The following is a 27,939-nucleotide window of genomic DNA, read 5'->3' as shown; positions in this document are numbered from 1 at the left end:
GCTGCTCGGAGAAAGCTTTTCTTTTTTCATCTCGAACGGCTGAAAAATCGCAGGCGTCGTCAGTGATCGAGGCCCGCGATAACGCGCTCTCGTCGTCCACGTCGAATTAGAATAATGATGGACGGTTGTCGTTGGCCGGGCAGGAAGTGATAAAGATTACGTTCAGCGACCCGGCCGCGTGCGTGACGCCTCGTGAACGCGCGCGATTTTCACGGAAAAGGGCCGCCACGGATGCGGCGGCATATTCCAAGGAGCAAGAAAAGAATACGACACACTGAGTCACGTGCGAACCAGTCCCTCCCACTTGCGGACGCGGTGCCGCGGATTTCAGTGCACTGAAAATCGTAACATCGCCAACCTCTGGCAGCTCCGCTTCCTCAAACGCCTCGTCCTTTCTTCTTCGTTGGTAATCGAACGTCGCCGAGTATCGTCGAGGGGAGATCGGCATCGAGATCCAGATCGGAGATATAACCTCGCTGGTTATCCCACAGCAGGATTTCATGCGAACGCAGACCAATTGCATCACGGTGAATGCCTATGGACGCGGGGGATCGCGAGTGAAACGAAGATCGGGAAGATCGGGAAAATCGGCGAGCAACGAACGGTGTCGCCTCGGAAAACCATAGACGCGCGTGTTGATCGGCGCCCTGTGCGGTGACGAGCCGCGTACGGGCCTGGTGCACGTTTTCGCCGGCACGGCACTTGCGAAAAATTCAGCTCTGCCGTGCAGCCGAGTTAATCAGGAAGCACACACGTTTTTCCACGACACGCGCGGAGCACACGAGATTCGACTAGCGACTAGCGACTGGCGACCACAGTGTCTCGTCCTCGGCGTTAGCGTCATCGTGTGGAACCGCGAACGAGTGTGCGGTCGGAACCATGCACGCGGAGATCAGTGCTCGTCAGTCGGGAGATCTCTGAAAGAAAACGGCAGAAAGTGGGAATAATCGACGCGCTGTGTGTACCACCGGCCGGACAATTCTTTCCACGCGTCATCCATCATTTCGCGGTGGTGTTTCGTCCGATCTCTTTTATCCACCGCCTCTCAACGAGGCGGCAGTTTCGTCGGGGTGATAGGTGCGCGAGTGAGTGAAACGAGAAAAACTGACCGGTCTCGCGAATTAGTGTCGGATGAACTGGAAACACCGTTCGTACGAAGTGAAAGAGGATGGTGACGAGAACGACGACGACGACGACAACGGCGACAAAGGCGGCTGCGAAAACGGCGGCGGCGAAAACGGCGACGACGACGGCGACGACGACGACGGCGACGACGACGACGACGGCGGCGGCGACGACGACGACGACGACGACGACGACGACGACGACGACGACGACGACGACGACGGCGACAACGACGACGACCAAGACGAAGACGACGACGACGGTGACGAGTACGAGTACGAGCACGATCAGGACGACGATGACGCGAGGCTGGTAGATCGAAGATCCACTGGACACGAGTTTAGGTTCAGGTAAAGTTTCGTCAATGCGACAAGATTTTACTAATATCGAGCTTCGTGCTTCGTTCGTTATCGATTCGTTCGGAGGCACCTGGCAACGATCGATGATTAAAATAGAAATCCAAGGTACAACATAGATCGATCCTTCTCCTTTTCCCTACCTATGTATATTGTTGCATTGATCGAACGTTGCAACGGGTGTCTTCGACGATTGTCTTCCGCGCTCGAGACTCTAACAACTATTAATATTCCTTGCTTGCAGAACTCTGACCGGTACACGCTTTATGCCGCAAACTAACAAACCGAAAGCACGCGGATTGGAGGAAAATGGCTGATCCGGACTAGACTCACGCTACTCTCCCTTCTGCTCGTTCTTTCTCTACCTTCCAATCATCGCGTCGTTTTCCAGCTTTCTTCGTTGCTTCGCTGATCTCACGAAAAGCACGCTTCCTTCTTCCCGCTAGACTCCGCAACAGAATTTTTCACTGGTTACAAAAATACGTATATATACGTGTATTATTTACGAGCAAAAGTTTGCAAAGTGATCGTGGATATTCGTTCGAAACGCGACGAAACTCTCGAGGATCGACCGTAAGCGAGTCATGCCAGGCTTTTGTGCAACGATCGATCGAATAGGTGCCGGAAGGAGAGTGGGTGGTGTACGGAAAATAGAGAGAGAGAGAGAGAGAGACAGAGAGAGAGAGAGAGCGAATGCGAGAGAGAGAGAGGGAGGGAGTAGCGCGATGATTAGTTGCAGTGTTTTGGAAAACAATGCGCAAAATTTCGCCGGTGATAAATAATAAAAGAGCGAGTAAAAGTGTAACGTCGGGCAAGAGTGAAGTGGCGTGCAGGTCGTGCGTATGAATAAACAACCCGGGCATATGTATTGTCCATTAACGAATAAAAATTAAATAAAACACGAGCAGAGATTGTCGTTTGGAAACTTGAAACATTCATTGTCCCTTCAGCCTGTTATCTTTCCCGGACGATCGACGGTACGATGGAACGACGGAACGATAGAACGACGAAACGGTGGAAAGATCCGCAACCTCGACGATAGTCTATTGCCCCGTACCGTACCATTGCCCTGTCCTCCAACACGTACATATACGACACCAAGAGAAAAAAAAAAGAAAGAAAAAAAGAAAATAGAGAGAAGCGAAAAAATGAAAAGGATGAAAAAAAATGGAGACAAAGTGGCAAGCGCGTTCCCTATAACGTTACGAGTAAATTTAGCTGGCTGGAAACCCGGCAATGTTGCAATTCACGCAACGCGTACTCGGCTCGCCCCTATCGTATCCACCTCTCCTCCCCTCTCGCCACCCTTAATTTAAACCCTTAAACAGGTCCGACCTGGTGGCACCTTGAAACCTTCTGTCTGCTAACAGGAGACGAGATAATACCCGAGCGAAGGGTACACGAAGGAAAGGAGGAAGAGCGGCGAGCGCGAACGGTCTCGAGGGGTAGGAAATATCACGAAGGAGAAAAGAAAACGAAAAAGCCGAGGAAGAGAAGAGGAATGCGAAATAATTCCAGATAGGTTGATGCGTCGTCTCTCTCCCCTTTGCTACCCCCCACCTCTGGACATGGGGCATCACCGATGGTCTCGCCCTTCCCTTCCGGGCCCTGTTCCACCCCCCTTTTTTAAGGCGGCCAGCTGCGGGGTCAGTTTTCGACGGGCGCGCGGCGCATTAAGATGCTACGCACGAAATTTGTCATCGACCTCGTGTCATCGTGTCTCGTGACCGCGTGAAAATTCGCTCGCTTGTTCTCGCGTGTATGTAGGTAGCGAACCAGCAACGCACAACCACCCCCGAGAGAGTCCCCGATGGAGAGGAACGAACGCCGACCGAAGGAACGAACGCCGCGCGAGAGAGAAAGGGAAGAAAAAACAGCGTGGCGCGAGAACAACCGGCGGATTGCTTCTGCAGTGATGAACGCGTGATGGATATTAAATGGGTGCACGGTACGCATCGACAGATTAATTCCATTTCCAACGGGCCCTGCTGCTTTTCGCGAGCAAGGTTTTAACAAATACGCGACCGCGCTGCGAGCCAGACGATCCGAAATATTAACTGTTTGCCTCTCTCTCGCACGCTCTCTCTCTCTCTCTCTCTCTCTCTCTCTCGCCCTCTCTCTCCCTCTCTGTCCCTCTCTCTTTCTCTCGCTCCTCTTTTCCCCTTTTTTTCTTTCTTCTTTTTCGTTTGTCGTTTTATCGTCGCTCGAAATTCCATGAACAAATATTTGCCGAACATCGATCATTCTCGCGATAGAAAGACGCGATACGAGCATGGTTCGTAACTTTTCTCGCTTAAGCGACCGAGACTCGTTTTCTCCGTCTGTGTTCTCCGATTCTTCTGGTTACAGATTGTGATCATTTTCCCGTTCAAAAACGATTTTCCCGAGCTTGAAAAGACGACGGGTTCGTTATAATGGAGTCTGTGTTTTCGAAACGTCTAGCGTTAAATTACATTCGCCAAGTCAATTTTACACACGTGAAATTTGCGTTGCTCTGTGCCCGTGAAAATTCCAAAGCTACCCAGTGACAGGAAATTCGAACGCTTCTTTGAAACGCGGCCTGTCAATTCTACCCTCGTTTGCCGTGCCAATCGTTTCGCGTCGTGCAAATAATTAATCGCAAATAATACCGCTTTCCGTGAAAGCTGTGAAAGGGTGAGCAACCCCTAAAAACGCGCGCCGCTATATCGGCTCGTTTAATTTCGCTAATTTCTTTTCTGCCGTTCGCGCGGCCCTCTAACACGAATCGAGGGTAGCAGCCCTTACGTTTTCCTTCCACATCGGTCGCGACAGAGGACGGAGGACGGAGACAAAGGAAGACCGAAGGAGACGTTAGAGAGTTCGCGAAACGTTAAAAATCTCATGGGGTTGCGAGAAGAGCGGAACGAGGGAACGAGGGAACGAAAGTAGCGAGAACGAATCACCGGGAAAATAATTACTTCTCGTACGCGACCAACGAAAGAGTATCTGTAACCGCGAGGATAATGGCGGAAGGATTCCGGTGAAATATTTTGGGAATATTCCTTTATTTACACGAATAGAATGCAAACTGCGCTCTGAAAATTTCTTCGTATTCCATGGTTAACGCGTTCGCTGCTACTGACGCGTACCATGTCTCGCGGCGATCACTTTCCTTCTCGTTGCAAAATACAACACTCGGAGTAAAATAGAAAACAAAAGTATAATTGGAAAGCGCAGTTTGGCGAAATTTAAACACGTATACCACTTTTAATCGCGCGAGTTAACAAGAATAGCAGGATTACAAATACTGATTCGAGCTTGAGTATTTCATCAAATCTTTGTAGCCGCCTTTCACATTCATGGATATTAAAAGGCTGTAATATCCCCATTAACTGTCTGTAAAGCACAACTTTTTCGTCGTACAGACACTTAAAGACAAAAACGGAAAAAGAAATGAGAAAAGAGAAGAATCTTTTCATCGCCTTGTCGCTGTTAACCGTTACAGTTAGTAGTACGTGTAGCCCGAATTATCTAGAAACTTAGTCGTTGGATCGTCGTTAATAACTAGAGAAGACGCAGCTGCTTGGCTAGTTCTTGTATGTTTCAACAAAGAAAGGAAAAAGGTTTAGAAAGGCAAACAGCAGGCAGTGAGGTTAAAAGAGACGTTATTGGAAAACTAAAGACATCTCCGACGAAAAATGTATACGGTTGCCGTAAGATGGAAACGATCGTATTCTAGTAGCAGCGATATTTTCTCGTGTCTTAACACGAGGTTGAACAAAAGCCGCAAGTATCGATCCAAGAAAACAATGACTTTCCAGTTCGCGTAAAAGAACGGAAAAACGTTACCAAAGAATTCTATTATCGTCACGACTGATTGAATCGGCCAATCATCAGGCGGAAATTGGATCTCCTCGTTCCTTTTTAAGCGACAAAAATTTCTCTCTCATCTTCTTATCACTGAATTACCTGTAAAAGTTCCGACTAACCGGCTCGTTGTCAGAGAGCTACCACCACGCTTGAACCGAGGCTAATTTCGTCCTACCCTTCAACGAGAAGCGAAAACTCTGTTTCGAACAGAGCAAACAGCAAAATTGTTAGACTCGAGCGGCGAATTTCGGGCATCGAACTGAAATCAAAGCCGTTTCTTCGAGAAAGTGTACAGACACGAAAGTGTATTTCACGCGAAAAGAATAGAGGAAAGAAGGAACCGTGCTCGAATCATCGAAGCGTTATTGATTAAAACAATCGACGAGACCTCTTTCTGTGACGCGACTTTCGAGAGGAAGGCCAAGAAGGAGCGACAGAGAAAGAAAAGGGCAAAGTCGCAGAGGGGGACAGAACGTTGGAGAGAGGGTGGGTCGACAACGGGAAAAGATGGCGTAAAAATGGAGGGTGAAAGATACGAGTGGGATGGGTGTCACGGGAATTCCCACCCTCTCGACGCTCCTTTGCGGACGTTCCATTGGGAATACTCGGGAAGATTTCCAAATTTCGTATCCCCGAGGCGCGTGGCAACTTTTTAAGACGTCTTCCATTAGCGGAGGGTCCGATAGGGATTGTTTAGTCGCACGATTTACAAATGGAGATTGCCTTAAAAAGGCTCGTGACCGTTCATCGAACGAAAAAATTAACATACTAGACCTTTGTTTTTCTGAGTTGGAAACGGTGGAAGCTGTTCGAATAGCAAACTAAAGTGAAAAAAGAACGAGTATCGACGCGTTCAAAATCAACGCCGCGTCATCTACTACGAGACAATCCGGTATACCACATCGGTTAGATTTTCCGAAGAAGGGCGCGTGGCAATGCTTCCGTCAGGTCATCGTCGATGTATTATTTATCACGATATCACGTTAGCAGCGCTCGATTGGAAACATTGATATGGTCGTAGGAAAGTATCAGGAGGAAGTAAATGATACGAGATGTAACGTGCATAGATCTAATTGGCGAATGGTATACCGAAATTTTTTTGCGACCGACTGTATCCAAAGATAACCAATTCGATGAACGTAGCCGAGAGAAGCGAGAATAATCTGTTTTCCACGAATGGACGCGTTTCCCGTCTCCTGATAAATGTGTTCCGCGGTTTGATTCGAAGAGACAATGCAGGAGGAGCCGGTATCAGATCGAACAAGCGGAAGATCTAATTTTACAAATATTCGCACATTCCGAGTAATTCAAGGCTGCGACTGAGGCTAGCAGGTAGACGGGTGTGGGGGAAGGCAGCAGCAGCGAGTTAAAACAAACATTTTTGCGCGTGCGAGCTTCGGCCATAAAGCTCTGCCCGGCCAAATGCATTGGCCGGCAGTTGCATAACACTCTAGAATAGCTTCGGAAAATGGTGGACCTTCTCTCGCGGCTGGCTTTTTCTTTTTCGGTCTGCATCAGCCGTTCTACGACGTCTCTATACCGAGAATTGGTTGCCCGGCTCTCCCTTCCCGACCAACACGACGATAGGTTCATCTTGGAACACGGAAAATATACCGACTGGCTACTTCTTTGCCGCGCGTCCACTCCGAAATGGCTGCTAATTGGCCACAGCTCGTCAAGCGAAGAACGATAATACTACGGGCGATTGATCCAAGGAACAAAGCAGGGGACAAACAAAATTTCGACGTATATAGGTTAGCCGGGATATAGGAAGGCACGATGGAATCGGTGCCAAAAATATTTCAGTTCCGGCAGAAAATATAAATTCCTCGTATACAACGAATCGAACGGTTTTCTTTTCCCCGAACACTCGCCTACACCAACATCGGCAGGCAATTTAGAATGCAATCTGTACACGACAGTGCACGCTATTTTCGACCTTAAACGAGCCTCGCATCGTACAAGCAAATCTATTTGTCTGGCGCGAAAAATGACAGAACCGACTAAGCGATAACTAATAACTTTTCGAGTCTCAGCCATCCGTACTATACTTTGGCCAAGACGAACACGCCGCGTGTTCGAGAGAAAGAGAAACACGATTGGTTTTGCTCGAGTACTACGTGTCCCGATCTCGATCCGCGATCGCGTGTTACGCAACCGGGAGCCGCTCAAAACCGATCGAAAATAGCACGCGAAATGGCGGTTATTTTTTGGAGGGCTCGGGGGAAAGAGAGAGAGAGAGAGAGAGAGAGAGAGAGAGAGTGAGGCGTATCAGAAGCGAATCTTTAGCCAAACACCGATGTCTAAAAACGATGTCTCTTACGTTGCAAAACGTAGTCTGTCGAGAGTCTCGGAGAAACTCGATTTCCTGGGTTCAACGTCCACACGGAGGAGGAGGAGGAGGAGGAGGAGGTGGTGGTGGTCCCTCTCGATCTGTCGAATCCTTTCGAGGCGTCTAAGGCAATTAAAATTATTTATTAAAAGACACCGGTCGAAAGTAAAGAAAGACAGAGGAGGAGGGAGAGGGGAGAGAGAGAGAGAGGCGGGGGAGGGGGCGTAGAGGGGCGATGGAGAGGCGCGATCCGATTAAAATCTAATTTTTCACGGATACTCTCTTAATTAAAACATTAAATTGATTGCGGCGTAAGGTTGAGGTGACGAGGGGGGTACCGTCTTCTCGAGGCGGGACGAAGCAACGAGAGGCAGGGTCGAAGAAAAAGAGAGGAGGCAACGGAGGTGGGTGAAGTGGAGGAAAAGACAGGGTGGAGGTTCGCGCGAAAATAAATGAAAATGAAATCAATTATAAAACTGTTTGAGGAGACTCCGAGGAGCAGGCAGTAACCGATGGACGGATAGACGGACGGACGGACGGACGGACGGATGGACTGGTACAGGTCGATCTTGAATTTTCTTAATTAAAAATCTACAGACTTTGCTTTCAATTAAAAACCGAAATGCCACGGCTCGCTCGTTACCGGTTTTCCAGTTCCTCCGAGGGGCCACGAAATAGCGTCTTGCTGATCGAACCCGTTGATAGAACAACAAACTTGAGCGAAGACGACGCTACGCGACGCATATTTTCCGCCTTTCGTGGCAATGCAATCTTAAACTTTAAAACACCGTCAATCAGTCCCATTTAAACAAAATTTTCTTCGTCTAGTTCGTCTTCGGATCACGCATAACGCAGGCTTCTTCCATTCCCGTGAATATCGATCGCCGCGAGATCAGCTCGATCCCCGGCATTTTTACAAACTTTCCCTTCTCGATCGCGCGTTAGACAGGATATCGATAGAAATCAGCACGAAGATTAGAAAATCAGCGCACGATCGTTTCAAGCGATATTCGAACGGGAATATAAAGAGGCGAAACGGCTGGGCGAGTATTACCACGAGTTTAAGATTTTTCTCGCGAAAGGGTGAAGATTCGTCGAGTCGATTCGAGAGAGAAAACGCGAAAGGGTGAAAGGGTGAAAGGGGGAAAGAGTGAGAGTGGCTCTCTAATCTTCGCGAGATTTTCGCGGCACGAAGACATTGCCTCGATTTATGATCCTCCTAAATCTCAACCGTCCTCCCCTCGGCCAGGCTCCTTTGTCCCTGGACACTTTTGCACTTTTAAAACTTACTTCGCCGCGGAAATTTCATTATAAGTGTCGTGGCTCTCGTCGCGGCGATAAGGCGACGCCAACTTGCCCAAGGCGCGCTTGCCGCTTTACATCGCGGCCTTTTGAAATATCGCCGTGGATTTCACCGCCTCGTCCTTTCCTTCTGTTTCGGCCCCGCGGACTTTTCCACGACTTAATCAGCGCGGGCGCGCCACTTTATAGATAAACAAAGTTAACATGTTGCGAACTCGCCACCGAAATATTGCCGCTGAATTGCCAGCCGCGCTTTCACGGGAAAAACTCGACAACTCGCGAAAGTCTATGGGTGTAATCAGCGAAGCGATTCTCCCCAGCTTCCATGGAAACCGAAAGAAATCAAACGACCAAACTTTGGTCCAAATTCGATGCATCGCTCGAATTCGAATTCGAAACGAAATTCCCGTCACAAGCATCGCTGCATCTTCTCGTCGATTTCGACTCCCCTTCCAACATATCGATTAAGTCGGACCAACGTTATTTGCACGGTAGTGAACTGCCGATGGATATTGGTCGTCGATTTTCTAAACGCTTCATCAGGTTGTTTTCCCTTGTTCGACACCTTCGTATGAGTGATACTTATTCTTAGCCGCCAAGCGAAGCCGCAGAAGGACAGAGTTATCGCACAGTCGTCTCCTGTCGAGTGAAACGTTCGATTAGTCGAGTCGAAGGCGTTGCGTTGAGGATCGGAGGAGAAAAAAATGAGAGGTCGAGCGCTTCGGTATTAGTCAACGTGCGCTTTTCGCAAATTCGTTCGGTGACAATAGCGCCCCGTTAGGTCCTCCGGTTCCCTTTTTTCTTTTTTTTTTTTTTTTACGACCTTCTGCCTGCTTTGTTCGCCGCCGAAGACAGACCAGACACGCGAATATAAAGGGAAGAGAGCGGAACAATGAAGGTTTGGGCGACGCGGCGTGACCTCGAGATGAAACGAGGCCAGCCACACACAGGCCAACCAGTTAACCACGGTTTCACCGCGATTTTACCACGATTTTACCACGACTTTACCGCGAAAAGCTGAAAAATCACGAGCTGTCGCGAGATTCGTAAAATCCCAGCCGAACCCCTTGCCGAAGATAATGCGCCTCATCCTCTTCCGGGCTCGGTTTAGCGAGATTACAGTGTAATCGCGATTCTTCGATGGCGAAGAGCGCAGCTGCTGCTAACGGAGGTAGCGGCATATGCTGCGTGGTCGGCAGTGCTCTTCCGATTATCCACATGCTACGCGTATACCTTGGAGAATGGACATCTGGCCTGCCCGCGGTGCTTGGCGGATTATTTGCTCGTTTGTTCCTTAGCCGCGTACCCGATAGACGCCCGATACGCCACTTACAACAACCTGGCGAAATTCCGCCGCGGAGACGAAAGTTTAATCGAACTGCATTTGGGTTAGCGTTGAACCAACCGAGATTTGTTTATCCGAAAAGACGCCGGCGTATATACGCGACTAGTCGTTTGATGGAACGGTAGTAAATCAGGAACCGAAAATCAATCTGCGCAGGCTTCTTTCCGCGAAAAGAATTTGCGTCGCAGACTCGAAACATTGGCAACTCTTGATCTCACTCGCTCTTGGCCAACGACGATTTGGTTCCATTTAACCCGTTGCCTTAATCGACCGAGTTAACTCGGGCGCAGGAAACTGCATACACGAAAAGGTTTCACCGCCGGTTAACTCGGGCTGCCTCCAATTTTCTCGCGTTTCTACTTCTCTACCTAATAACCGACATATTTCGGGGATAATGATCGCGGTATTTATCGGCAATGTCCGCGTGTTTCCTCGTCCATACGCGGCCACAGACTGGCGATAAAAGGTGGAGAAACAGCTTGCTACTTTTTGGCCAATATTACACTCCGAGATGAACGAGATGATAAGAGATAACGTCGTCGTAGGATCACACGAATAGTCGTTGCTCGACGAAAAGCAAAAGAAAAGGCGACGAATAACAACAAAGGACAGTACAGAGGATAATTTTTGCCGATTTGTCAGCGAAGCAAATTTCTTCGATGAAGCGGTTAGTAGCTTCTTCCGAAACGAACGAAATAAAAGCACCTGACAGAGGGAGGGAGAGAGAGAGAGAGAGAGAGAGAGAGAGAGAGACGAAAGAAGAACTAGGCGCTATCTTCGTCTCGACATCTTCAGGCAAAGTGTCCAACGTCGGAGGTTGGGTAGGAAGTACTCGAAGAATAGCTAGCGACTGAAGGGTAGCTCGAGAGGGTGGCTCACGGTTGAATCGGCCGCAAATTGCGGCGAAAAAGGTAAAAGTTGCTCGCTTAACTTTCTTCCGCGCGGAGGTTGAGGTTGGCCTGTGATTTTTGTTTTCATTTGATTACCTTCGTTCACCATGGCGGGGCTCGCGGCGTGGCGCGGCGCGGCGCGGCACGGCGCGGCAGCAACGTTCTACTCGAGGGGGTGAAAAACGGCTGGTTAGCAACGTGGAGGGTGCGTGGAAGTTGGCGAAAGCGCGCCACGAGATTCCGTTATTTTCACGGACTGGAATCGATAGGGGCTACCCGTACACGTAGCTGGTTGGTGGCGTGGTTGCGTGTGTGCGAACGTGTGTCGACGCGTTAGGTTGGGTTAGGTTAAGCACGCGCTTAGCCCGATAGCGCAGCTAGGTCACATCGCACGCTAGGTGTTTACAACGGGGAAGAGACCACGCGAGAATTCAGGTGCCATGACCTACCGCGAAAAAGGAGTCGCGTGGCCAAAATCTTCCTCCCTACTGACCTTCCTCCGCCATCGTTCTCGCCGGTTCTCCGTCGCGGTCGTAACTTTCCAACCTCGACTCTTCGAGGGATTACTTTCTCATTTAGATTTTATCCGATGCTCGCGCGCCCCGTCTCTTCCTCTTTCTCGTCCTTCCTCTCAGACGGCCATTTCCCGCGGCTCTTTCTCGCGGCCAGGCTTCTCCTTTGTTTTTACTAATTACCCGGGACAAGCGAGCCATCCAGCTTCCTCCCTCGTCTTTCCAACCGTCTTGTCCGCCGATCATTAGGCGGCCGGCCAAGAAGGGTGTCCTCTCTGACTTCCTCCTTTTCCCTTGTTTTAAATAACGCCACGAAACTATTGTCCCAACCATTGTTCGACGAACGGCGTTCTTGAAACCGGTGAAATCGTCGATATTTTCACGTCCATGCTCTTGCCGCACGATGGCTGCCGACCAACGTACCGAACGATGATCGTTGCGCGTTGGTCCTGCCCGGCAAACGGCAACATACAACAATCGGCCGGACCGCGTGGAAGGGAAGGTGCGCGAAAGAATTCGGCTGGCCCGTCCAGCGGGGTCGAATTCGTCGATCCGACAGCGGTCCGCTGCAGCTGGCCCGACAAAAAATCAGCCTCGATTGTTTTATCGTCCCCAGCGGTTCTATCCTTTGGTCAACCGGTCCTCCTCTCCTTATTATGATTATCCTGTATAGCGAAGGGTCGTCGAAGGGAGGGGGGGCGAGAGAGAGAGAGAGAGAGAGAGAGAGAGATAGATAGAGAGAGCTTCACGCTCTCGTCGCATCTTTAACGCGATTCGAATCGGAAGGCTCGAGGTGGTTAGCACTCTTCGTTCCTCGATGAAATCGTCAGTGGCCGAGATACGGCCGGTAGAAGATGAAACGAGAGGACCGATCGCTCCGCTCCTCAAGTGCATAGAGCAGATTTTTTTATTATGTTTCCTGCGAGCGCGTTTCTCGCGGTTCACGATGACGAGAGACACGGTCGTTGGTGAAAGGAACGCGGTCTTTCGGATGTACCACGTGTCACGTCACGATGGTGCCGCCTGTCCGTATATGCAAATCAAGCAGGGCCATTGTTTCCCCCCCCCCCTGCGCCCCTCGTGATCGACAAAAAGATTCAGGTCAAACTTTCATCCGGTTAGGAATTTTTATTTTTCCACGTACGAAACAACAAAAGGGGTCAACCCTGACATCGGCCCAAAGCAAAATACCGGCAGGGACTGGGAGGGGAGGGTAGCGGCATTCACCTTTCGGGACGTTCAACGGTCGGGACAGTGTCGTTCTAAGACAATCGATACAATTACGGGGAACCACCGTCGACGACGGGAAGACGAAGAAGCCAGGGGAGGGTCGTCGCTGGAATCCCTCTTTTCTCCCGGTAGCCGTCCCTTCGAGTGTTCCTCTTCCTCGAGCGTGGAGGCTCGTTTGTGCGCTCGATGCGCAAAAAGAGAAAAGAAAGAAAGAAAGAAAGAAAGGAAAGGAAAGAAGAAGGGGTGCGAACGTTCGTAGATGAAAGCGAGATCGGTGCCGATTTCTGTCGAACGGGAAAAACAGGAGACGGAAATGAGTGGTATCGATCGTTCGATTCTGAAAATCATCGAAAAGTTCATTGAAAAAAGGGACATGCGCGATAAAAGGATTAAAAAAAATGTCAGGCACAGAAAAGTTTCTAGCCGCGCGTTGTTCGAACTGTATTTCGTCTATCGTAGCCTGGCAATCGTAATAAGATCTGGTCTATCGACGAAAGGCTCGCGCTAGGGAATGCAGCTGGAGAATTTCCAGAGGCGAGGCACGCCGTTCTGGGGGTGGTCGATCAACCCCCGTGGAAACGCGATGGAGCGAGTTGCGGTCAGCGCTAGGATTCGAAATACGACGGTGTACGTACTCTGTTACGTCGCGTACGCAACGATGTTATGTTAACCTTATCGTTGGGATGGTGGGTTGGCACGTAGTGTCACGCTAACACCCCCCAATTGCTATTTGCCACGACGGCAGGGCGAAATCTTCCAGACCGCGAGTGGGGTAGGAATTCTCGGTAAAACTTGCTTCGAAACTCCGCGACGAACGAGTTCAACTGCGCCAGCCACGAATCCTTATCTCACGAATCGGGTCGTTTATCGAAATTTCAACGACGATCGTCCGGCCGTATTCACCGAACCTTTCCGCAACGATCGACACGAGATCTTCTCTGGGCCCAAGTACCGGCCGAAACGTCGTGTCGGCAAAGGCAGCAACGGGCGCACCGAGTTGTCTCCGATTGTCGTCTTTTATCGGGCAAACGGATATCGTAATTTTGCCTATCACGATCGACTTTGTCTTTTTCGCGGCAACGATCGCTGTCTCGTAAAGCAAGGACGAGACGAGTTGCGGTTGACGACGGTATTCGAAATACACGGCGAACGCCAAGTCCATTCTGGCGTGTACGCAACAACGACGTGCTAACCTTACTGTCACGCTGGGGCCAAAGGGATGTAAAGCCGCGATAACGCCTCCGAATCGTTATTGGGTGTGATAGAGAAGCCACCCCTCGTCGTTTACAAACCACTCTATCGTGGAAACGAAGCATCGTAAACAGCTGGAAAGCCGACGTCTGGAAAACTGTTGCGAGATTAATTGCAACGTGAACGGAAACGCGTTTTTCCTAACTCGACTAACGTCACTCCGTCATTGCTTTCTGCTTTCTGCCGTCCCAAAAGGTTCACGAATCGAGAATAAAAATAAGTATTCCGGACAACGATTTACGATCGCGACAGAAAACTATCGCCACTTACAGCATATACCACGTATCCGGCGTGCCGCGTACGTGCACGTATCGCGTACTATATCCCGCCGAGAAACTTATTATTATTCGTTTCTTAACTAACTACCCTTCTAAGCTAACTAACTACCCTTTTCCTTTCCACCGCGTGTTTCCTTTTTCTTGTTTCTTTTCTTTTATCTATATGCCTATATACGTACGTACAACACGACGCATCATCCGGTCGAAATAGCCGGTCGTTCCGCAAGAAAAATTCCCATCGAATGGAAAAGTAGCGGAAATACCTCGGATGAAATAGCGAACGGTGCATTGGGAAATGAAATTCGAGGGAGGAATTTCGGAGTCATGAATGCCGGTGCAGCCGAATCACCGGCGTAGCAATCGAAATAATCGATAAAACGAACGCAGCCGGTGGTAGGTACGCGGGCGACGTTCGAAAGAGCAAACGTTGCCGGAGATATTGCTGTTCTTTTGCGCGAGCGGAGTGGCAGCAAGCAAGGCCGTGACGGGCCGTCGTTCGTCCTCCTGTATCGCCACGAGACACGCCTGAAAAGTGATTCATCGAGGAAAATCGGATGTAACCCTAACGCCGATCGTCCCCAAAGACGGCGCGCACAGAGAACGATGCAAGAGGCAGACCGAGAGGAAAAGAGAGGCGAGCAGAGAAGGAAGAGGAGAGGGAGAGCAGAGGACGAGATGATCGGCGTAGGCGCCCGAGCACGTCGTTATCCACCTGGCGGGGTTTGCGCAGCGCAAAACGCAAACGCAGGAGAGCGCAGAGAGAGGCGCTTCAGCGCATGGGGCAGTAGCGCTGGTCGCGAGGGTGGGCAAGGGGGTGGTGGATGGTCGAGAACGGGACAAGGTCCGGCAGAGAGGGCTGCGATGGGGCGAGAGAGAGGCTAGGAGGGCCGCGGGGCTGTTGGGGGGAGTCGAGGGGTGCGCGTCCGAGAGAGGGTTGGTGGCTCGGTGGTGTGATAGAGGCGGCGAGGAGGTGAGGTGGGGGTGCCCGGCACGGGGCCACGGCGCAGTTGCTACTCAGACACGGGGATGCTCGCAATGCCTCTATCAAAGGTTACCGAAATTTTCCTAAAATATCGGCGTTTCGTTGCGCGATCGTCGAAGAAATCGTGTTCGGTGCGCGCGAGGTGTTCCTTAGTCATGGGGAGAGGAGTTCGGGTCGGAGCTGAGTCGCCGCAACTCTTGGGAGAATCGCGGGGGCGCGTCGCGTTATCGTCGTAACGTTCGAGGCGAAAGAAGGACCGGGAAGAGCGGGCCGGTTGATCGTGGGACGTCCGGTGGTGAGAGATCAGAGCGTGTTCGCGAAGGCGACTTTGCGTCGGGAACGAGGGCGCGGGACGAGGTGAAACACCCAAGAGAGACAGAGAGAGAGAGAGAGAGAAAGAGAGAGGGAGAGAGAACGAGTAAGAAAGAGAGAGAGAGAGAAGGAGGATGAGAAGGAGAAAGAAGGGTTTGAGATAGAAGGAGAGGGAAAGGAGAGGACGTGCAAAGGGGAAAGAGAAAGGAGGAAGGAGGAAGGAGGAAGGAGAAAGAAGGAGACTGCTTTCTACCAAGATCACCATCCCGCGACGTACCAGCAGACACTGGCGAGTCGCGAGAAGCACGTGGGGGAGAAAAGTCCGGGAAAGCATGAGGAGCGAGGAAGAGAAAGAGGCTGGCAACGAGAGCCGACGGGAGAGAGAGAAAGACAGAACCAGCCTCCCGACGCGTCTTACTACGACGCGCAAGGAGCGACGCCGCGCGCCTCCCTAGAAGGGGAACCACCAGCTGGAGGGGGTGGAAGGGGGGTGGCCGCGGCGGGGGTAGCAAAGACGCTCATTCGTTCCTCGGGTCACGTGGGCCTCTTCTTACGATCAAGGTTTTTCCTTTCGTCCCGCGGGAAATTCGAACCTCTTACGTCCCTTGCCAGACTAACAACTTAACCCCTTGCAAGGGGATACGGCCTACGTCGCCACGATACCGGACGCCACGATCTTCCTACGATTTATCGATGATCGCGGATCTCAGCAGGATCTTTTGTCTCTCGTCGTTTCTCATTCTATTGTCTTGCATTTTTCAGCTTTCAGACATTATCCGTTCCGTAGCGTGCAACGCCGTTCTCAAGTTTCCCACCCATTTCCCAACTTCGAAACGCGTCGATCGACTTTCCTTCTCCGACTGTTCGTCCGTCCAAGCCAACGTCGTCGATTTCTTCGGTCGTCGATTTATCGGATTTGCTCGTCGCGATTCTCGGTCCTTCACGGGTGTACCGCGAATCGCGTCGAAACGCGCGAAACTCGATCGTAAATCGCGCAAGTAGATCGATTTTAAAAACGAAAAAAGAGGGCGACTCAGATTCTAAACGATCCCCCCCCCCCGCGTATATTTTCTGTTTCAGACGCGTCGCACTGTGTTGTTATGTGTTGTCATAGTTATTTCATTGAAAAATTAATTTCACCGTTTTCGAAACACGCACCGATTTCTGTCTGTGAAACACAAAGTCTGAACAACTCCTCTTAAGTTTCTGCCGAAACCGGACTTGATTATTTAGACAAAGCTTTCGTTCGAACGTTCCTCATTTCGAAATTACAACAAGTAAGAAGAAGACGACGAAGAAACGGAAGAAGAAGAAGAAGAAGAAGGAGGATAAGTGAAAGAAGAAGAGAAAGAAGAAGCAGTAGAAAAAGGAGAAGAGGAAAAGGAATAACGAAGAAAAAAAATACCAAAAAAGCACAAAAAAAGAGAAGAAACGAAATTAAACAAAAAAAAAAGCATTGCCTTAAGAAAGAAGAGTATACCTACACTGTCGAAGGAACAAGCAAGAAACAGAGGAAACACACAGGGGGGAAAAAGAATAATAAAAAAAAAATAACAAAAAAACACTTTAGACGCCTAACAAAGTAAATTGTAAAGATATGACTAAAGTATATTTTTAACAAGTTTTGAGAAACTTTAGATTTTAAACGTAAATTTTAAAAGCGAAAAATGAAAAAAAACCATAAAATTCTTAATAACTAAAAATGTGATCTAAAAGTCGTTGCTACCAAGAGAAGCCTTATGTCCTTGTTTCAATTAGTTCGGTTCCAAACGTAAGTACTAGAAAATCGAATTGCCGGAAACGTATTTGCATGGCATGCTGCATGGTACTGGCCGATAGAGTAAGCCATTTCTGCCTGACGTGTCCGCGAAAACCTGCCGCTAACGCGATCATCCGTTTTAATTCCCGATAACCTGTCGCGCGATTGCAAAATTCGTGGATCCAACCGATAGATCACTGGAACGCGGGCTTTCTCCGCGAAACGTCTTACCACTTGCAATAATGACAGCCCTTTACGGAACGGCACACCCAGCAACGACCGCCACAAAGTTGCCTCTCCGTAATTGTATACTTTCGTGCGTACAGCACCGCTTGCCACGGCTGCAACACTTATTACAGTAAATCGGTTAAACGCCAGATCGTCCGTAATCATAGCAACTACGGTGTAATCACTACTGTTGCCCCGTAGTATTGCCATTACAGGCATTATCATTATAATTCGCAGATTATTAAGTAGTATGCAACGGTATGATGACTGGGCTGTCTCGCGTCGAATCGCTGCACGCGCGACGATCGTGGAATCTTTCTACGAGTAAACAAAGTCCGGATGACGAGCAGAAAATCGTTCGGGTGTAGGATCGAACGATATCGCACGGTTTCTGGTATCTCGCGGGATCGTACACGATCGAGGGAACCGGCCGTTCCGGGCTAAAAACTTGTTAACTACTGGCCGCGACGCGTGTATCGAGTCTCTGGAAAGGCCCGATAAATTGGTATCGGTCCTGGTACCGGCGATCGGTTGGAAAAAGTCGATTACCGATGGAAAAATGGCAGAGACGGTGGTAAAAATCGAGCATCGTGGAAACAGCAGTAGTATCGGCGAATATCGCCGGGCCAGAGAATCTAGTCGAAGAAATATTGTGGAGAATGCGCGGCCCGATGCGAACGACCAACGGGGAAAAATCAGCGGAGCGAGGGGAGGAGGGTGGGTGGCGAGAAAAATTGCGAATCGGGCGGACCTCGCTGGAAATCATTTTATTTTTCGTGCGACGATGACGCACCGCTGGCAGACCCGGGAGCCGTACCCGATGATCGGCGGGGTGAGGCGAAAGACGAGGAGGTGGTGTGTGCCGGGCTTCGATTTGAAATTTCCTATTTCGCAACCGGAGGCCTGGCTTGAAAACCGGCCGCTCGCTGCATGCAACGTAGCAACGCGCAACACGCGAACGTTACGTTCATTTGGCGAACGTACCAACGAACCAACGAAAATGACGACGACGGGGATGGGTGGCGAGTGGGTGACGCGTTGCGGGGAATCGGCAGCAGCGCGCTTTCGCCAGGCATTTTTTTCGATGATTTTCAAGCGAAGGGGTGGTCGGTGCTGCTGCTGCTGCTACTTGGTCGTTCCATACACGCGAAAACGAACGCGCGGGACTGTACAGGGTTTACGTGTAGGAACGCGCATCGGTCTATCATCCCATTTGGCTGGGTTCGTCGATGGTCGTTGTTGTTGCGCCGGGAATACCAGCAGGGGGTGGTCGACAGGAGCGGAAAGGCGTTAGGGTGCCCCTCGGTGGAAAGAGGAGGCGATGCAACTCGGTGTCGGTGGTAGCATGAACTAGGGTGAGCGTGAGCGAGAGCGAGCCAACGAGAGAGCGAGAAAGCGTGAGAAGGGCGAGAGAAGGGCGAGAGAAGGGCGAGAGAGGCAAGAGAGAAGCAAGAGAGAAGCAAGAGAGAAGGGAGAGGGTGGCGGGCCTGCATGCTTTTTTTTCCACACCCCGCGTATTGATCCCGGAGTCATTCAAAATGGCGGCCGGGGCCGAGTCAGCCAATGACTGCCTGAATCGATGACTGCAGCGAGCCACCCCCGGACCGGCCAATGGGAGGCCAATGGGAGGCCGTCGCACGGCGTTCTATGCGGGAACCACCACCCCGATATACGAGACACCGGCCTACCACCTTCCTATTCCCGCTAGTACGTGCACATGCGTTTGCACGCGTGTCTGTTTCGTGTTCCGGGTTCGAGCTCGTCGATGACCCGGGACACGTCGATGATTTCCACGGAAAATTCCCCTTCCCGATCGGTCGAGCTGCGTTTCGACCCCCTAAAAAACCGTCCAACTTTCGGCGATCGCTCGGCCGCCCGGCTATTTCCGTCCAGACCGTTCGCATTCGTCGCGATTAACGGCCTACCCACTCTGTTATCCCACCCTCTGCGAAATAACGGCAATCGCAATTCCAACTCCTGTTTAAATCGCAAGAATCTCCATACCAGCTCCCTCTCTTCTCTTCTCTTCTATTCTCTTCTATTCTCTTCTATTCTCTTTTATTCTCCAGTCATCGACGACGAATGCCAGAATGCCATCGCTGGCCGATCTTCGACCGTTTCTTCTCGCATTTTCAATCGCAACGGCAACCGCAAGTCGGTCGACTCGTGATACGGTTCGATCTCCGACCAAGCCCTTATCTTCGTCACCTTGATCCTGGATCCGCGTTCTCTTATCTTATCTCCGTGTTCGTTCGCGGCGAGTCGCGAAAAATGGCAGCAGCCGTCCTCGCAATGCAACTCTTCTCCTCCTCTCTCTCCCCCTCTCTCCCCCGTTCTGTCTGTTCGAGCTGCGCCAACGATCGAAATCGATCGGCCCGGCTGCAAAACCAGATAGCAGAAGAGACGATCGAGCGGACCGATGTTTGTCTGTGAATCGAATCGCATCAATTTTATGCCACGGCACTCGTTGCCGCACTTTGTGCATAACGCGGGGCAAAGAGAATGTCGAAACCGCGCGAGACACGAGGCACGAGGCACGATTGCATCACGGTCTACAGAGCGTGCACCGCCGCGCGCTGCATTACATCTGTGTGTGCATATGTACTTAGATTGGCTCCTATTGACATAGCCACAGACGACGACAGTGGTGGTACGTGTACAGTCGGGAAAAATGCGAACGACGCGTTTCACAGCCTCGTTGCCGCGTGTCCGTGCCGAGTTTCCTCGACACTTTGATCTCGAACGGGAACACGCGCCTCGCTACTCCCGCGATTTTCCCTCAGAATGAATTAATAGGAAATCGAGCGTCCTTGCCGTCCGCGAATCGAAAAATCGATCTCGCGCGCACACCATCGCGCCACGGCACCGCGATTCTTTTATCTTCGATCGACGCGTCAACCCCGATACGTGTCCTCTGTCCGTTCTTTCTCGCTTTTTCCTTCATTCTTTTTTCTCTTTTATTGTACAAAATTCACAGCTCTGTGGAGAAGTGTGAGCGGAACGGTGTTTGTCAAATCGATGTTCGGTACATCGCGCGGATTTTGTCGATCATTGTCAATACCGGGACGCTTGTGCAAACAACTCGGACAAATTCGCCACATATCCCTCGCTCTCTATAACGATCCTAGGATGACGAGATTCCGTAATATCGGTGGAATCGTTGCTGCGTGCCTCTTCTCTTTTCCGTCTAATCGAGCTGGAATTTACTTTCCGGCGAGTAAGCGATAATATCGGAGAAAAGAAAGTTCGATCGGAAACGTCCGTTTTTCCTCAAAGGAAATCTCCATGATGATCGAAGGAAGGGTGTAGAAACGCGAGCGCACTTTCTGCCGCAGCTGTACTAAACGCACGATGGAATGGTTTTTCTAGCGCGGGCAGTTTTTCTATTAAGCTTCATTTGTTTCTTTCATTGCGTAATGCGCCGGACGCGTCGCTCATTTCATCCTACTGGCGAGCACTGCTACCGTTAGAATTCTTAATCCGGATTGCAGTTTCGATACTTTGCGTCACGTTTTATCCTCCGACTCGTCGTTTCGTCGTTTCGTCGTTTCGTCGTTTCGATTTCGATCGTGTTTATCTCACGATTCACATGCTGCTCGGTCGAAGCTGTTTTTCGCATACCAATTGTTCCAATTGTTACCAGTTGTAAATGTTCAGACAGACCCGTCACTTTCTTCGAGAAATGTTATACTTTCATTCTGCTTGCACGGATCGAGCACGGATCGCGCGCTTGCGAAGCAATCGGATCGATAATCTCGCGGGACGCCAAACGGTTAGCACAGACAGAAACCTAAGAGAACGAGTCACCCTTTTCTGTATTCGTTCGCCCCTGGTTCGTTGGCCCGCCACCAGGCGTCACTTCGTCACGGGGTAGTTTCCTCTCGAAGGGATGAATCGGCGAGGCTACTTCACACGAACAGCAGTCAAAATTTCGCTGTCGTTTCGATGCTCCGTTCGACCATTGAGCATGAGGTGATGATGTAATATACGCGTACAGTAAAAAGTAACTTTTCGCTTTGTTAGCGTGCTAGCGTGCCATTAATACGGTGTATTAATACCGTAATGGATTGGAGAGACAAAGTACACGCCAACGCGTACCGCAATATTCCATGCGCTCAGCAGGTAGCAAAGGTACGATCTGACAAAGTCAAGTCTGTACGCGTAAGATATTCAAAGTGTATCGAGAAAACGCGGTTGGCATCGGAGGCGGTTGAACGGAGAGCAGGTCGAGGGTCTCGTTTTGGCCGAGAAGGCGGACAATCGAAAGAAAGAAGGCAAGATCAGGGCCAGAAGACAAATGTCTTCCTACGCGGAGGCCGGTCGGTTCTATCAGGGGAGTCGATCGAGTTGATTCACACACACACACACGCACGCACGCACGCACACACAGAGTGAGAGAGAGAGAGAGAGAGAAAAGGGGGAAGAAAGGTGGGACGAACGAAAACGAGACGGATGGAAGAGAGAAGGAGAGTCGCGGCGCGGCGCGGCGCGGCATGGCACAACTGGCCGCCAAGATGCAAGTACACGTGCACGTCGTATGCACCGACTCGAGTATCCTTCTGTGTCGGCTGGCTCGTCGAGGTTCCAGCTGCCGATCGGGATCAGGGGGAATCGGGATCGGGATTGGGATCTAAAATGTTACATGAACGTGTGCACGTACGTAGGTGCAATTGGTCGTTCGTTCGTTCGCTCGCTCGCTCGCTCGTTCTCTCGAACGGCCCGTGCGAACGCTATCCGGTGCATATGTGCGCATGCAGCTCGCGATCCACCCACCCTTCGCAAAAGAGCCTCGACTCTCACCTGTTTTTACCCTGCCGCCGGTTCATTTGTAATTTAAAACGAGCCTCGATTGCCCAATGCCCGGCCTCCCCCTCCCAGCGTCCACATATCGCCTTAGTCCATAAATTCGTGCGTATTTTTCCCGTCGTAAAAGTTTGCGGGCTACTTGAAAAATATCGCCGGGTAACCCGCGGTCTACCCGGTCATTTGATCGTAGATAGCTCTCATCGGTTAGTAAACGGGGAATTAGTAGATAGGGTGCTTCCTCCGAGAGTCTGCTTCACGCTATTGGTCGTTGGTTCCGCGACGCTCGTCAACGATTCTCTTACGAGGAATGTGCAACGATTTGTAGATCGAACGTTGTATCGCGTACGTTACGAAACGCAAGGGAGGAACCGTACGTACTTTCTCTTTCGCAACCTCGCCGAAATTCCTACGTCGGTAACAGGCTGTCGCGACCGGAAGTTCGATCGCGATCGTGGTACAGGGCCCCCTCGTCTCGTACACACCCCCGCGCCGCTGTTTTGCGTGTTTATGCAGATGCCCGATGGAAAAATGCTCGTACGTACGGTTACGGACATCTGTCAGATTCGCCGGCAGATAGATCGAAGAGGCACGTGTCGACGTTTCCAAAACATGAACGTTTCTCCATTGAAATGGTTCGATCTTCTTCCCTCTTTTTCTCTCTTCTTCTCTCTTCCTCTGCCTTCTTTTCTCTTCTACTCTCGGCGACGACGAAACGAAAAGGTTAGATGAACCGCGACATATCTATCTATCTATCTATCTCCTTATCGCATTCTCGAACTCTTTGAACTCGCGCGAAAAGGAAAGCTCGAGGTCGATCGAGCACGAATCTTCACGCACGGTTAGGCGTTTGCACGTGCGTGTCGCGCAAGGGTAGCAAAGGGGACGAAGGCAGCGGGAACGAAGAATCCACGGACGGGCTACCTTCTTGCGGCGACTTTCGTCCACCTGAAGCGTGGAAAGCGTCTCGTGGCTATCTAGGCGGTGAACGGTACGGGTAGGGTGGACGCTGTGTACGAGGCGACGCAGCACGCGGCCGTGGGGTTGGAGCGGAAAAAAACGAGGGTGAGCTTCTCCGCCCCCTGGACTCACACTTCCACGTGTACGCCACGTGGAAAAAAGGACGAGACCGACGTAAAAATGCTACGCGTGGGGATCGCCGGCCTGTGGTGGGGGTGAAAGCGGCCGAACGAAGGAAGGGAAAAGCGGGCAGAGGAAAGGACAGACTCTTGGAGGGTGGAGGGTGTTTCGCGCGGGAGTAAGTGACAGCTAGAAAGAGGAGAAGAACGAGAGTAGAGGGGAAAGACGTTGCCGTGGCAGGAAGGGATGGAAAGCTTGCGCGATGGTGGGGGCAGACACGTTAGACGAGGAAGGGAAGGGATCGTCTATTTGACGAGGAGGGTGCGTAAGACGAGTAGGATGACCATCGACCAGCCTCGGCTATGAAATGAACATCGGCGCCTCTGTTGAAAAGTCGACGTCCTGCTCGAGGTCGACGATCTATCATTCGATCGAGATCTCCGCGAGACGGAAACAAACCACCCTCCTTCGCGGCTAATTGTCAGAATTTATAGCACGTAAAGGAATAGCGCGCGCGCGACTAACGGCCACGACGTCGTAGCGTCCGTACGCCGGCTACGCGGTTAGGATGAGAAAGACATGTGGCGCAAAAACTTTCGGTCGACGAGGAAAAATCGGATTCGAGGGGTTAGGAGAGCTAACGGGAAAGGATAAAAAAGAAAGCGCGTTCCACTCCCCCTCGTTCTGGTTAGTCACGCGTGTGTGGCCATACGAGGCATAAGGGAGGAGGCCATTTTTATACGACGGTCCCCTTCTTTTTACGCGTACCTCAGACTGCAGCTCTACACACACACCCCCTTACACGAGCCCTCGACAAGAATTTTTCGGTCAGTCGAATTCATCGTGTCGTAACGTTCGCACGGTTGTACACACGATAGATTTAGGCGGTAAAGTTCAAGCAAGGAAAAAGAAAGAATTGGCAAGGACAGCGACATACCGCGGTACGCGTTCCAGTTACATCTCACGAGCTTCGGATGGTACTTTCAAGGGCGATCTTGGACGAACTTTGGAAGAAAAGTAGGCGCGTGTTTATGTTGCCGTAGGAACGCGAGGGGGCGCGTCAGGGACGGAGGGAGAGCAGAGCATCGGCGATTCAGGTACACAGACGAGGATGATCAGAGTTCTTGCGTGCTGCGTTTCCGCAGGGTTTTCTCGAGAGGGAGGATAGAGGTGGCACGGCGGAGAAACGGAAACGGCGGCGAAAAAGGGAAGGATAGATAGATCGGTGGAGGGAAGGTAAGGTGAAAAAGAGGCAAAGGGAAAAAGAGAGAAACACTCGCCCCACTCTCTTTCTCACCCCTTAGAAAAGCTACCCCCGTCGGAGACGTCGGCGGAGTCGGCAGCCGAGTGTCCCCCACCCACGACGAGGAGCTTGTGCAGAAGGAGCAGGGCGCGAGGGGTGGCCGAACAGAGTGTTGAGGAAAAGGGGGAGACAGAGCGCGCGCCTCGTCGTAAGCTGTTTGGTGGGGGCAAAGGAAAAGAGGGGTGGCTTGAAAACTGCTGTCCTACGGCAGGCTCAGTTTTTCGTCCTCACGGAGGTAGATTTTCGTCGTGGGAGTACCGGTCAAGGGTCGAACGTCGGTCGAGGGTGACCTGGGCCGGGGCCCAGGTCCTAAGGACCCTGGCTCGCGAGTCTCTTAGGCGGAAAACGGAGCCGGCAAAGGCAATCGGAGGCAGCCAGAAATTTCGCGACCGCGCACCACCTAAGACAACGCCCCTACCCGAACACGCGTTCTTTAAGGCACGAGGGGGTGGCTTTTAGTCAGACGCACGCGGTCTGAGAAGCGCGCCACCACCGGCCCCCGACGGAGAAGGACTTAGCGTTTCTCGCGAGCCGCAGACCCGAGTCAGTTTCGGTTCCTCCTCCGTCAAGGACTCGAGAACGCGGAAGAGGAGAGAGCTTTTTCCTTCATCGTACACGCGCCGTTGTCGTCGTCTTCGTGACTCGTCGTCGCCGTCGTCGTGAGTCGTCGTCGCCGTCGTCGTCCTCAGTCGTCGTCGTCGTCGTCGTCGTCGTCGTCGTCGTCGTCGTCGTCGTCTTCGCCGTCATCGTGAATCGTCGTTGTCGTCATCGTCGTCGTCGTCATCGTCGTCGTCGAGGTCGTCGCTATCGTTATCGTTACCGTCGTCGTGGTGTTTCTGCGTCTTTGTGACTGCAACCGGATACTGGAACAACGCATCGTCTTGCCTGACGGACACTCTCTCGACGCTCCAACTCCGAGGAGAGAAGCGGCCCAAGTGCGTTTACACACGATCCTCGTATTTTTCCACGATCGCTGCTATCATCGATACGACGCTTCTCTCTCCGCGAGAAATCACATCCGATCCGAACGGAACGTAAGGAATCTTGGATTTTCCTTCGATTACGTGATCTCTTCTACGGCCGTTCGACTCTCAGTGCACGAACTCGCAAGTTGGACTTGGAAAAAGAGTGACCAACGTTCCTCCCACGCAGATGAGAATACGTGCTCGAGAGATCTGCCGATCGTTTATTTTTTCCATCGTGATTTTAGTCAGTTTTCCCCTCTTTCGGCCAACCACCGCTGGCTGATCCACCCCCTCCATTCCACTTGCCTGACATGCCCGGTACACGTCATCGTCGTCTGCAGTGTTTCGTCGCGTTCGTGGACGGCTCGATCATTTCTTAATCCCGGTATCAGGCCGGCGATCCGATGGAGTGCCTTGTTAAGATACGGCTAAACGAACGAAAACAGCCGCGTCGACGAGTTGCTCGGACGAGGTGTTGGCTCGATACTCGCCGAACAACATCTTGAAACTTTCCACCAATTCGTTCGCGGGGATGCGACGATATCGTCCGGCGGTCGGAAAACGTGTCGATGACGAAAGAGCCTGTCGATGTCGCGAACGATGCCGATGACTGCTTGCAAGGTGATGAGCAACTGTCGTCATGCTCCGACCAACGCGACGGATTACCATCCTCTATACAGGTCTCCTTAGATCTTGAATCGCCGTCGAGTTTGGAAGACGTTGTAAATGCACGCCTATGTAGAAAGTATCTCGTTGTGTCGCGACCCGTTCGAAACGGGTATCTCTCTGGTCTCTGTTCGTAGTGGCCGACCGAGAAACGTGCTAGAAAATTTTAGTCACTCGAGTCCGTAATCGCGTGCAACTTGTTTTTATCGAGTTAATTAACTTCGGTAAACGCGAGTGAAACGTGCAAAGGATTCGTTAATTCGCTAATTCGCTAATGGATGGATGATTGAAACCACGAAAAAAAATCGGTGTTTCGCTGCTGTTTCCACGTGAAAAACACGAGTGTTGGTCGGATACGCGACGCAGAATGGCATAATTAAATACCGCGGTGATCCTCTCTTCCCACGCATCCCTCTCGCAACCGGCAGCTTCTTTAAACAAGTCGATGCGACTCCAATTATTTTATCAAAATGCGTTAGTTTATCGAGGATCAAACGATTTTTACGTAACGAATGTCCTTTTTACGAGCGATCGCCTGCAATGCGCGACGCGACGGCGAAACGCCACCGTGTCTCCCGGCGCACGTGTTCTCGTCAAACTACTCCGACGAATCGTTCGTTACAGGCCGATAACAGTTCGTGACAGTGCAGTTAAAGTGTCGTTTTCCATACCATTTTCCAATTTCTTTCCATCGCCGGTAGCAATTCGAAAGGGAAACGGACACCTTTCTCTCGTTTCTCGGCAGAATCATCCGACGTTCCGGCGAATTCCGAAATCCCTTCGTTTCCTGCTCAACGGGTATGCGTCCCTCGGTCCCGCCGTTCTATTCGCCACTTTCGCCGCTCGTTGAAGACGACAAACGTTACGAACATTGAAACATCAGGGTGTCGAAACTCATGTGCCGTGAATTTTACGTGAAATTAGAAAACGAAGGACGGGTGGATATTGCCGCCGATTGCGGCGATTGCGACGATCGCGGCGATTTCGTCGCCAGTGACAAAACGTGTCTCGATAGCACGATCTGTTCGACGGGGGCGTTCAGTGCCAAGTTGTCAAACGCCGTAGCCCTCGAATCTAAGGACGATGAGATAGCCTTATAGTTGCATGCTTAGAACTCGCGAATAGATCGGAGATCGAGTGAAACGTAGCGCGCGGGTCGTCGCGTCGTAGAGACGTAGCGGTTGAATCGGAAGCACGTCGGTGAGAAACAGTCGGCATAAAAATAGCGTTTTCTTTTTGAATTGCAGCTTCGAGCGGGAGACGCGTTGCAGCAAGAGATTCCCGCGCAGGAGAGGAAGACTGGACAAAGCGGAAGAAGCAGAATAAGACGAGCAAAGCAGAAGAAGCGGAGGAACACAGGAGTAAAAGAAGAGCGAAAGCGAGACGCGT

General features: G+C 51.1%; 1 protein-coding gene across 2 annotated transcripts; it reads left to right on the top strand.

Annotated features, from left to right (window-relative positions):
• LOC122575122 (trigger factor-like) lies at window positions 1-27,934 on the top strand. 2 transcript variants are annotated; one of them, XM_043743660.1, is made up of 3 exons: window positions 1-1,197; window positions 1,330-1,475; window positions 1,726-2,388. In XM_043743660.1, exons 1-3 carry the CDS (start codon window positions 1,132-1,134, stop codon window positions 1,796-1,798), a joined length of 285 nt encoding a protein of 94 aa, XP_043599595.1. In that variant the 5' UTR covers window positions 1-1,131; the 3' UTR covers window positions 1,799-2,388. The 2 variants fall into 2 exon arrangements, 1 of the variants encoding a protein (XP_043599595.1); XR_006319327.1 differs by lacking the exons at window positions 1-1,197; window positions 1,330-1,475; window positions 1,726-2,388 and adding exons at window positions 15,464-15,502; window positions 16,827-17,517; window positions 27,798-27,934.
• Window positions 27,935-27,939: the final 5 nt, after the last annotated feature.

This window comes from Bombus pyrosoma, linkage group LG14 (genome assembly GCF_014825855.1).
Source record: "Bombus pyrosoma isolate SC7728 linkage group LG14, ASM1482585v1, whole genome shotgun sequence".
NCBI classification, from domain to species: Eukaryota; Metazoa; Arthropoda; class Insecta; order Hymenoptera; family Apidae; genus Bombus; species Bombus pyrosoma.
This window is presented reverse-complemented; position numbering and strand designations above follow the sequence as displayed.